Raw genomic sequence first — 11,751 nt, 5'->3', positions numbered from 1 at the left:
GGTTGAGTACTTTGGTCTTTGAGGAAAAACATCCCAGACTGAAGAGCCCTTCATCTGGGCAGTATTCAGTGTCAATTCTGGAAGGAAGATGGTCCTTAATGAGAACCAGGATAACTGTCAAGTAAATGGAGAACAGAGTTGGGGTGGCTCTTTTTTTTGATGAAACCTTCCTTGACCCCAGTTCAGATGACACATGGAACTGTCTCTGATCTGCTACATAGAATGGTTGCAGTCATCTGGTCTTGGAGAAATCTTGATGTTATTTTCAGGACATCCAAATCTGGCCAGTATTTTCTACAGAGCTTTGAGTGATGGACTCAAAAGCCTTAGTGAGGTCAGTGAAGGCCATAGACAGATGCCAATGTTGTTCCTGATGCTTTTATCAGATCTGATGGGCAATAAAGATCATGTCAGTTGCCCCACAAAACTGGCAGGACTTGCTCCACAAGAGAGAGAAGACCTCAGGAAGATGCAAGAGAGGATTCTTACCTACTGTGGAAAAGTGGGTGATACTTCAAGAAAAGAGATGAATCTGTGTGGAGGAAGCTACTGAAGATAGTCATGATGCTGGCATTACTCGGGTTCCCAGTGATCTCTTCATTGTCCCAAATGCAGAGAATCAATCTATGAAATCTGTGTCAAGTTTCTTGCCATCAGTTGTTGATTTTAGCAGGTATGCTATGTGATCCAGTAGCCTTGTTCTTGGTTTCCTTGATGGCACACCAGACTCTTAAGATAGGAGGGTTGGCAAGGGATCCTTTTTCATGGTGTTGGTGGATGAACTTGATGGTAGCATCTGCCACAGTTGACTCATAGCTCAAGAGTGCCTAAACTTTTCTTTCCATCTGGCCTGGAAAGATTTGTCATCTGCAGAATGGTTTGATATTCCTCAATAGCAAGGGAGTTGGACTGTAAATGGCTTTTGCCAGGAAAAAGATATGCATGTCTTATTTGTCATCATAGAGCTGGATCTCCTTGGCTTTATCTTGCCACTGACTTTTGACTTCCTGGATCCATCTTCGGTTTTGAGGAGATAATATCTTCCTTCATCTGTTAAGATAAGGTGTCATCTTGCCAAACAAATTGAACCCTTCTCTTCTGCTTGAGTAGGACTTGAATCTTGTGTCACTCTCATTGAACAAGTCTTGGTGTTGACAGATGGTATAGCCAATGGATTTGGCACTGGCAATAGGGACAGCTGCGTTTTAAGCCCCTTCCAGAGTTCCTTGATGTTGCCTTTTTAATGGAAAGGGCAGAGAGCATTTAACGGAGACACTGGAAGGCCCATAAGGATCTCTGACAGTCTCTTGAACAAATTTGGTGTTGAGTCCCTTGCATTGCTTTGGCTTGCTTTTGGTGTTTTGGAGCAAGCCAGATGTTCATAATGGATCTGATAAAACACTGATCTGTCTGTCAGTTGTAGGTTTCTTGCACAGTTAGTGTGATATGGACATTAGATCATGGGCTCTAACAATAAGCTGAGAACATTCTTGTGCCTAGAATGAAGGTGTCTCCAGGTGATCTTACATTTGTCTGTTTGAAGTTAATGTTTGTAGTGACAAAACCATGCTCCGTACACTTGCTTAGGAGCAGAAGGAGTTGGCTTTCCCTACTCCTTCCTTACCGCTGGTGTTACTCCTGAGATTCAGGTCACATCCAACTCTGGCATTGGTCACCAAGGTGAATTTATCTTGTTTTCACTGCGAGTATTAGTTAGAATGTGGTCAGGATTGGAGTAGAACTGTTCTTTTACATCATCCCCATCAAGCAGTGGGGCATATGCACTGATGAGAGTGGCATACTAGGTCTTGAAGAGCTTAAGATGGAGGGTCATAAATGTTTGTCTAACCTCCACAGGGAGCTCAAAGTTGACTGACGAGCTGATTCTTGATGGTGAAGCTGATGCCATGAATGCATCTGTCCTGGGCCAGCTTCCCTTTCCAGAAAGTGTAGGCTGCACCCTCTTCCTTCAGCTCACCCTCATGCTGTCATCTTGTCTAACTTGGCTGCAATGTCAGTGTTATCTTGCTAGTTCTATGGAGGCAATGGTAGTCCTTCCAGGTCACTTGTTGTCTTGGAATGTTTGTGCCTTGATGGATAACAATGTTGTCAAACATTGTCATCCGTTTTTGACTTCGGAGAGAGTGATCCCACCAAACACTGTTATCCATCCAGAAGCAGATAAAACAGCCTAGGTTTAGGTCACCATTTCTAGCCCCTTCCCTGAGCAGAAGGGATCCTTAATAGGACTGCTCAGTTACTGTAGTAGCTGCCAAATTGCACCCCTTTCTCAACCCAGGTGCAAGATGACCATCAGGCTACTGCTGCCTGTATGCAGATTCATGGCTGGAGACTGCCTAGTCCAGTGTCCATCACCACTGGTCCATCACTGCAGGACTCTTGTGGTAGAAGCCTGTGCATGACTTGGTTTAATGTAAAGAAGCTGGTGCTCAGACAGCAGCCACATGATCCTGACAAAGATCTGGCCCCAGTGGCAGGAGAAAACTCTAGACAACAGGAGACCTCCATCTTGCTGCAGCCTTCTTCTGTCTTTGCAGCCATAGAGATCCTGACCTCTTATTCTGTCTGATCTGTCATAGAGGACTTAGGGTTGGATTGTGGTTTGTCTGGAACCTCCCCTCGTGGCTGTTTGCCATGGATGACCCTTCCAGAAGTGTGAAACCCTGGGTGACATAGCTCTAAGGATCTTTGGGACACATGTCTATACCACTAAAGGATTTTGATCTTCATGCTCCTCTGACAGCTGAAGTGTACAAGTAACAAAGGGGATCATAATTCCTACGCAATATATGATGTTGGATACCAGCCCTGAGAATGGAGGGCAAAGGTCTAACAGCCTGCAAGGAGGAAGAAAATAGGAGAGAACTTTTGGGGGACACTTAATGGGCTTGTCTCCCAGAGGCCCCCTGCAGGAATCCTTCCCTGTGCATCCTCCTTGCATAAGAAAAGCAGCCTCCATTGTTAATAGAGTGCAGAGGCTTCAGAGATCAACCAGGCTATGTAATGTAAAGTTATGGGCAAATCTCATCTAGGCCTCTATTTTAATTCCTGTGTACTGGGGCACTCAAAAAGGGGCTTGTGGCAGTTTAGTAAAACATATTTAAAAAAGTATTTTTACCTATTTGTAGATGAGAACTTCAGATTATTAATGTATGTGCTTCCTGCCAGGGATTTCTTCCCCCCTCCCCCATAATAGGAATTGGAACCCACTGTGCTATGTATGCTCTTACTGTATTGCTTGTAGTATAATTTAGGTTAAGGCTACACAGATCACCATTTTTAGAATCTCTAGGAAAAACTAAATTCTAAATGGAGTTCGGTGTATTAGGAGTAATAATCCATCAAAGGGTTATGGCCATTACTTGTAGTAATTTGCTATTACCTTTCCCATCTTACTATAAGGGGTAGAATGCAATGGTGGAGTAGCAGAGGAAGATGAAGTGCAGGCTGTCCTTCCCCATGAAACTGCAGCAGATCAGGAAGTTCCTAGAGAAGCTGTACTTCAAGAACCAGCTCCAGGAGAGTTTGACTTTAATGAGTTCTTTAACTTGGATAAAAGTGTTCCTGGTTTGGCTTCGGTGAGTGATACATTTTGGGCCAGGTATGTACATAGGGTAGAAGCACCATCTTCAGCTACTTCTGTCTTCTAATGGTGACTGAAATTTCAATTTATGGCAGAGTTAAATTTTTAATGGTATATAAAGGGAGATGATTCCATAACTTTTCCAAGTTTGTGTTTTCTATTTTTTTTTCTCTTCAATTTGGAGGGAATTGTCCATAGCCAAACTTCTTAACAAAATATGAAGATGTTGCTTCTGAGATTCTTCCCCACCCCTCCCCATACACACTTTGAATTGTTTGGCTTTGGGAAGAGCACTTCATGTTGTACGGGTTAACTTCTTGGGTTTTTAATCACTATCTTGCTGACTGCATGAAATACTATTATAGGTCTTTTTTTTTTAAGAGTTCTAAAACACTGAGGGTAAGTTTCATGCTAAAGTTTTCCCTATTAGCTGTCTAATTGGATTTTTCCTTCACTTCTTCTATATACTCAAATGAAGTAAAATTTGAATTGTATTCTGAGCTCAAACATGAAGCATCTTAATCATGGATTACCAGAGTTCTTGTTAAGAGTGGTGGACAGTCTGTGAAAACTTGCTTTTGAGTAAGCTTTATTCTATTTTTAAGGGTGTTTTTTCCATACTTGGAGTCATTCAGCCTTTTAATGGGTTGTCCATTTGTCTTCAACACTGATAGTAGTATAGTTACAACACACTTCATGTTTCATAAATATTACAAGGATGTATGCCAATATGGCTTGACTTTGTTTGGAATGTGGAAAGCTACAACTATCTAAGACCCTATGGGATGTGAAAGAAGGATACTACAAGTCACAAAGGCTGTTGAAAGGAATATAACTATACCTTGCATGTTCTAATATAATGCATGGTGTCTGAAACAACTTCTGTACAAAAAGAATGCTGTCATTCAACACCAACTTGACTATTCTCCAGTGGACATGCAACAGAAGCTGATGTTACTATCCAAATACAGGTGCTACTGAAGTCTAGGCGCAGCAGCTCACTAATCATTTTGAAAGATGTATACACTCTTGGTGCAAATATCAGCTTTCAAACTTCTCACTTGAACATTTACCACTAACTCTAATTCCCTCCTGAGGGACATCTGTGACTAATGTAGGCTTGGCCTGCAGACCTTCTGACCAGTTTCTTCCTTTAGAGGCAGTGAAAGTAAAAGTGTTTCCAAACTGATAAGGGGAGTTCTGCATTATGGGTGGATTTTCCTGCAAGTAAAAATTTACCCATGTACAACATCCACTTAAATTTAACAAAGTACCAACTGTAGTGCAAAAGAACAGGCTGCAGTGCTGCTCCATAAGCTGCTGGTGAAGGGGTGGGGAGCTACATGTAGTCCATATTTGTATGCATCTCTTCTAGCACTGTGGGGTGAAGAATAACTTTTTTTGATCCTGAAGAGCCTTCTACCAATTGCAGTTAGTGACTCAAACTATGGTCATAAGATTATTTCAGTACTTCCACTTCTGAGGAAACAGCCTGCACTTTTCTGTAAAACCAAAGTTGCGTGTATCAAGAAATGCGAGGTGAAATTCCTCTTTCAGCAGAATATAATGCACTCTTGCTTTATGATCTCCATATTCTGCTGATAATGGACAGTAAGGTTACCTCAGCTGGTACATAAAATCACATTTGAAAAATTGGTATACAGATGTCATGGCAAGCCAGATGATGTGGCTAGGGTTGTCAGTAATTCCTTCTGCTCAAAAGCAGAAAGTTAACAGAGAAAGTGTCAACTACTGAAGAATATTAATGGGAAATTTAATATTGTGGTTTTCAAATGATGCAGTTAAGTTTCTGGTTGGTGATCCCGAAAAACAGCAGCTGTCCATCAGGCTTTTTATATGGTTTATAGTTTGTATATGATCAAATAACATCTTGATACAAGCTGCAAGAGTGTTTCATTGATGTCCTTTCCTGTTATCAAAACTAGCTCTCAGCTTGGGCTGAATGAAATGACAAGAAAACTAAGCAAAGCATAGTAAATGAGGCTGTATACTTTTTTTGGTCTGTGCAGGTTGCCTTTTGATACAGATAGGATAAAATATACTCTTGGGATTTTGGTCAAGATTTGGTTTGGAACTGAACTGTAAAAGTTTAATTGTTTTGGTTAAGTTGAAGGGAATTAGTCTGAGAAATTCTTGCTGCTCCATGGATTGCTTAAATGTTTGGTAGCTGCTGAACTAAATTAGATTATGTTCTTCAGCTTCCCAATTCTAACCATGCTGCACACTAATAGTTATGTAGCAGTGTAAGGTGGTTTGGTGGTTTTTCCTACAAGGCTTGATCTTTCTTTACCTTTCCAGGAAGAGCACTCCTGATTTTTGAGGGCAGCTTTCTTTGCTTCCTTTAATTTTTACTAGACCTGTAGTATTTTTATTTGGGCCCCCTTTCACTGAAATTTGACTTGTATGGCTCTACTGCTTAACAGGAGTGCATAACTCAAGACTGCAAAGATTCAGCCTACATCTGTTTAACCTGGCCTGAGAGGCTGGGAATTCGGGAACGGGGCTCACCATAAAGTTTCTAGCTATGGAGTCCTTCTGGAGGACATGGCGGAGGGGGTGGATGTGAGTGGCTCTTAACCAGGTGTACAGCCATTGCTTAAGCCACAGCTGGATCTGACCCAGGGGCCAAATGCACTTGACTTTTTCCCAAGTTAACTGAATTGTCTAAGGGCAACTACTCTGTTTAGAGGTGGACTAACTAACTAGTTAAGTAGTCCAGTCTCAGAAGCAGTTAGAACTGTTTGGCTTCTCTCATGGCAGCTGACTATTTGCTTGTTAACTGTTCAGCAGTACAGTGTGAAATATTTTACATTCTTAAGCTATTGGTCAATTAAGTCGTTGCACAAATTAAAGTAATTTAGATGTGCTTTCAACTTTGAAACTACTCTGCAAAAATGAGGCATTATTGTTATGCCAAAATGCTAGTCACAAAGAGAAATAGTAACCAGAAGCTTCTTGTTGCTCCCAGAATTCAGGACGCTATCAAATCAGCATAGCAAAAAAAAATCATAAGTTGCATTTAAGTGTCTGTCTTATAAACACCTTGGCACCTCTGCTTCTGTTGAGGTTATTCTCTAAAATGTTTCCTTTACCCCATAATATAGATGATAGAGGATGTGCTGGGGGAAGGCTCAGTGTCTGCCAGCAGGTTCAGCAGGTGGTTCTCTAATCCTAGTCGTTCAGGAAGTCGCTCTAGCAGCCTGAGGTCCACACCTCATGAAGAACTGGAGAGGCTAGCAGGTAAGGCTACTAATTCTGCTGTATTTCATCTGTATCTCTTTTTATTCATTCCTCCCCATCTATTCTTTTTGTGAACTTGATGGATAAGGTTGCAGTAATGAACTCCATATTCTGATTGCTCAGTGTCCTTTATGAAGCTGCTGGCACGAGCAGTTTTGCCATCCTTTCTGCAAAAGGTATAACTTTTTTTTTCTTTCAGGCTACTTCCCAGATAACCCTGGGCAGGGGGCGAGAGGCATGTATTTTCAGTGAAGCATTAAATTTAACCAGCTTGTGGTCATCTTAAAACATATAGTTGGTAAATTGATATGGCAGTGCTCCTGATTTTGCTGTTTCAGGTCTAGAGCAAGCCATTCTCTCCCCTGGCCAGAACTCTGGAAACTACTTTGCTCCTATTCCATTGGAAGATCATTCTGAAAATAAAGTGGACATCCTAGAAATGCTACAGAAAGCCAAAGTGGACTTAAAACCTCTTCTCTCAAGTCTTTCAGCCAACAAGGAAAAGCTTAGAGAGAGCAGTAAGTGCCTCCAGATATTGTGGAGTTCCTGTGATTTTACTTTTTCTCAAGAAAAGAGGCTTTCAGAATGCCAAGCCCTGATTTTGTTGAGGTCCAAAGCAGGAAGTACTACAGGTTTACTTACACTTCAGAAAACTTACTGTTCCACAAATCCATTATGTCAACACCATCACTGATGCTTTCCATCCTAATCCTACAATTATATCAGTAGGACTTAATATGAACATAGGTCATTGGCTTGTGATAATCTTACTTGTACATCAAGGTAGTCCAAATGTTTAATATATAATCTTCTAGCTATATTGTTCTTGGTCTCTAGATTACTCTTCACATTGAAGACTGCTGAAATGCCAGCAGTCTTAAACTCCATCTGACACTTGAACTCCTGTTCTGCAGCCTTTCCTAAATATTGCATTACAGGAGTTGTATTGCAAGCATCCATAGCTGGAACGATATGACTTTTTATTAAAATCCAATATCTTAAGCAAATGGAACCAACTAAAAGCCTTGAATGGAGACCTAGTGAACCTTGTTCAAGTATAGCATAGATCTGCAGCTTTTTGCAGCACTGCATCTAATCTTCAGCACAGCAGCATAAAAAAAATCTTCAAATACCTGTAGCTTATGTGCTTTGCACTTTCATCCATAAATATGGATCCTGCCTATTAAAGTGTACTATTAAAGTAGCTCCAGTAATGTAGGAGCAGAACAAAGAATGGGGACTAACTTGTCTTAACTTCTGCCTTTACCAACTTTAATCCTAACGCATTCTGCTATGCAAATAAGAAGGAAATCTATTCCTTGTGGTAAACTCTTAATTTGCTGGAGTCAGATGAATTTTTTGGTATTTATTCAGTGCCAGTCCTAACTTACTTCCAGATGTAGATGCTCAGTCACTTTGGAAATTTGCATGTTTGAGCCTACTGCATGTGTGTACAAACTGACGAGTGCATGTACTGCTCTGAAAAATTAACTGAGCTGCCAAAGCCACTTGCTGGCAAGCAGCATGTTTTGCCATGTAAATGTTAAAACTGCTGGCTGAGTGCAACCTAGAACATCCCATGATTTGGGAGTGGTGGAAATATGGAGGAAAGCTCATCCCAGGAAATCCTGCTTCCCAAACTAGATGATTTTTTCAGTCTGTAGCAAGTGCCTGGTCAGGATGAGTAAAGCTTTCTGTTTAGCTTAAACTGGACAGTGTTCTATGCTGAATTCTGACCAACATCATGCTTTTCCTCAAGTTCCATAGTGCATGTCAACCAATACTTTATTTCCTTCCTTTTGCTTTTTGGTCACGATCAAATAAACATACTACTTCAGCTTTGCATCTGTTACAGAAACCCATGACATGTTCCCATCTCTTCCTCCATTTATTCTTCAAGGTACTGATACCTTATGATCTGTGTAATTGATGCAGAATCAGCAGATGTCTTGCCTGGATTCTGGGCACTGAAATATATAAAATATCATCAGCATTGCTTATTTAATATTTTGGGTTTTTTGAGTGCTACTGAAAGTCTCTTCTGCGAGCCATAGTGGCTTTAGCTTTTGGGGAGGGAGAGAAGTTACACCTAGCTAAAAGCTTTATGCAACTCATTCTTATTGTGATTGGGTCTCCAAAGTATCTAAACTTCCAGGTATGTATGCTCTTCACCTGTGGTGGCTTCAGACAACAAATTTGTTTGTGGCTATGAAAATCTAGTTTCCTGAAGTATAAGCTAAAGTATGCTTTGCATACCTGAAACAACATAATAGTAAATAGCTTGTTTTTTTTGTTTTTCTAAAGCTAAAGGAATAGTATTGCTCTGACCTTGACTGTACTTCCTGTTAATCTGTTTTCAAATATGTCAAGACAATAGAACTGATTCCCTTCCTTAGCCCTATTCTATCCTGAGAGACTTAACTTTCTAAAGTTAAAATTTCTTCTAAAATAGAAGAATTGTTTAAAAGACTCGTGCCTAAGATCTGTGCATTGCTCAGTCTTTCTAAAGAGTGAATATAATAATGTAGTTCATACTGGTTTGAAATGAAGGTGGCAGCAGAACTAGCTCTCTGGGTTCATAGCTTGCCTAAAAACAAAAAAACAACCCCCCCCATTAGTCACAGGAGCATGCAGTGTAAACTGAGTACCTATTATAATAGTCTTCCTCCTAATTCTCAGCAAATTCAGGAGTTGTACTTTCAGTGGAAGAAGTAGAAGCTGGGCTAAAAGGCCTGAAAGTGGACCAGGAAAGAAAAATTGCTACTCCCTTCATGGCAGAGCAGATGGAGGAAGCACTAAATGTAGCTGGCTCCAGACAGGTCAAGAAAGATGGAGATATGACTGCATTTAACAAACTTGTCAGCAGCATGAAGGCAAGTGGGACTCTACCATCACAACCCAAGGTCAATGTAAGTAACAAATGCCTGGCACTAAAACTATACATGGATCCATGGCAAGGTCCATGAAACAAATCTGAAGTGCCTTGTTACTGTACAAATTTCATATTGATGCATGGTTCTTGCTTGAATCCAGTGGCTAGTGGCAACAATACTGACTTGGTGAGTGATAGTTCAGTTAACAATACCTCCCTAGGTATACTGTCACACTCTATTAAGGATGCTGACCAGAACAGCCAAGAGCAAGCTTTCTAGTTCAACTGCATGGATAGCTTTATCTGCATCAAAACCCCTGCACATGTTGCCAAAAGCTTCTGATGGATCTAGAAATGTTAAATTTGAACGAGAGTGTTCTACACATCTAAGAATTGTCTGAACAACTTGATTTTGATAAATTAATTTAATGGATGATGGTATAGTTCTTAAATGGATCACAATGTAAGTGAGTACCATTTTGATAAACCCTATCCCTTTAACTAGAGCTTAATCTCTTCATCCATGCCTGTCCAGTTTAAAGTACTTCTTACATATAACTGAATTCTATAGGGGAATGCGTTTGTCATGCAGCATGAACCCAGCTGTGAGAGCAAGCTGTTGATATGGAGAATATATGCTAATACTGGTTAGTGGATGCCTTCACTCTTTTTTAGTTGTGGGAGTAGAGAGAGAAATGCTGATGTCTTCTCCTCCACTAGAAAATACACATGGGTGCATCTCTGCACCAAGTGCAGTAATTTGGTGCTTTGAAACATTATTGGTTTCAGTGAACACTTGTAAGGCTCTATTGCCACAATTGTATCTGCGGCTATTTTAATATAATAAAGCTCTTTTTTTTTTAAACAGCACTTAATGGAATAAGACCATCAGCACAGACTTGAAAATCAAACTAGACAGTTAATCTTCCAGCAAACATCTGTATTGACTAGGAGTAACAGGATAGCATGGTGCTATTGGATGACAAGGACCCTTTAAAACTGGGGATGCTGCTGCTGTAAAAACAGTAGCATGAGGCTTTGTGTGCTTTTAATTTTCAGATGCATTTCCTAATTAATGAGTAACTTAACTGTCAGCTCTGAATAGTCTATAATCAAAAAAATAAAACTATCTTTATCTTTTCACATCACTATTATAACATTATGCCAAGTTACACCCTATTGCATCAGTGCGACCTCTGACTGGTGAGGCATAACTGAGGGGCCAGTTTACAGAAGATGAGGTTTTACAGATACAACCAGGAAGATGCATTTACACTCTGGAAAATCTCTGCTATGAGAGCCCAAGCTTGACTTTCAAAGCGGGGTTTGTTTTTTGCCAGGCTGGCTGTTTTTTAAAAGGTGTGGTTGAAACTGAGCATACTTAATCTGGAAGCCATGAAGATGATGTAGAACTCCGTTGCTTTGTGGGAGTACTTGACACGAGAGTTTTTTTTTCTTTAAGAAGTTCAGCTTTGTGTACAGTTTTTTTTCCTTTAATCTTGGTCTAATGTAACCTCCATATCTTCTATCTACTAAATGTGTATACAGTAAACAAGTGCACTCTTGAAGGCTTGATGTTTAATTGACTTATAGGGTTCCTTTTAAGATACTTGGATCTAGAATCTGTTGTTTGTGGCTACATGCAATACAAATTTTCTAGCTTGTAGGTCAATGAGCAGTCATTCAGTAATTTTCTTGGTCAATTGCAGGTTTTTCAGATAATAGCTTCCACCAATTTAAGAATTTAGAGCAGGCATGGTCTAATGGAATAGCAGTTGGAGGAAAGGAGGCAGGAGTGATTCATGCATTTGTTTCTAGCTGACTAATCAGAGCTTAGTTAACTGTTAAATGTCAAGTAACATCATTCTGCATGGTTAAGATTTGGTATTGCCTTTTTAAATTAAAGTAACTGCTTCAAGTTGAAGTGATCTCAAATTTTGTACCTAGCTGTATGTATACAGAACCTGGAGGGAGGGAATAAGAGCAAATATCTTTTTTTTTTCTCCCCCCCCCC

General features: G+C 40.3%; 1 protein-coding gene across 2 annotated transcripts in view; it reads left to right on the top strand.

Annotated features, from left to right (window-relative positions):
- Positions 1 to 11,751, top strand: part of EIF4ENIF1 (eukaryotic translation initiation factor 4E nuclear import factor 1) — a 43,728-nt gene that overhangs the window by 21,090 nt on the left and 10,887 nt on the right. For both annotated transcript variants that reach the window (XM_019506825.1, XM_019506824.1), the window contains exons 7-10: positions 3,424 to 3,599; positions 6,730 to 6,865; positions 7,204 to 7,383; positions 9,545 to 9,774. In XM_019506825.1, coding sequence (XP_019362370.1) covers positions 3,424 to 3,599; positions 6,730 to 6,865; positions 7,204 to 7,383; positions 9,545 to 9,774 — 722 coding nt within the window. The remainder of the gene's footprint in view (positions 1 to 3,423; positions 3,600 to 6,729; positions 6,866 to 7,203; positions 7,384 to 9,544; positions 9,775 to 11,751) is intronic.

The sequence above is a fragment of the Gavialis gangeticus genome, unplaced genomic scaffold (assembly GCF_001723915.1).
Source record: "Gavialis gangeticus isolate Ggan-Ray unplaced genomic scaffold, GavGan_comp1, whole genome shotgun sequence".
NCBI lineage: Eukaryota > Metazoa > Chordata > Crocodylia > Gavialidae > Gavialis > Gavialis gangeticus.
The sequence above is the reverse complement of the archived record's forward strand: the minus strand, read 5'-3'. Positions and strand labels throughout refer to the sequence as shown.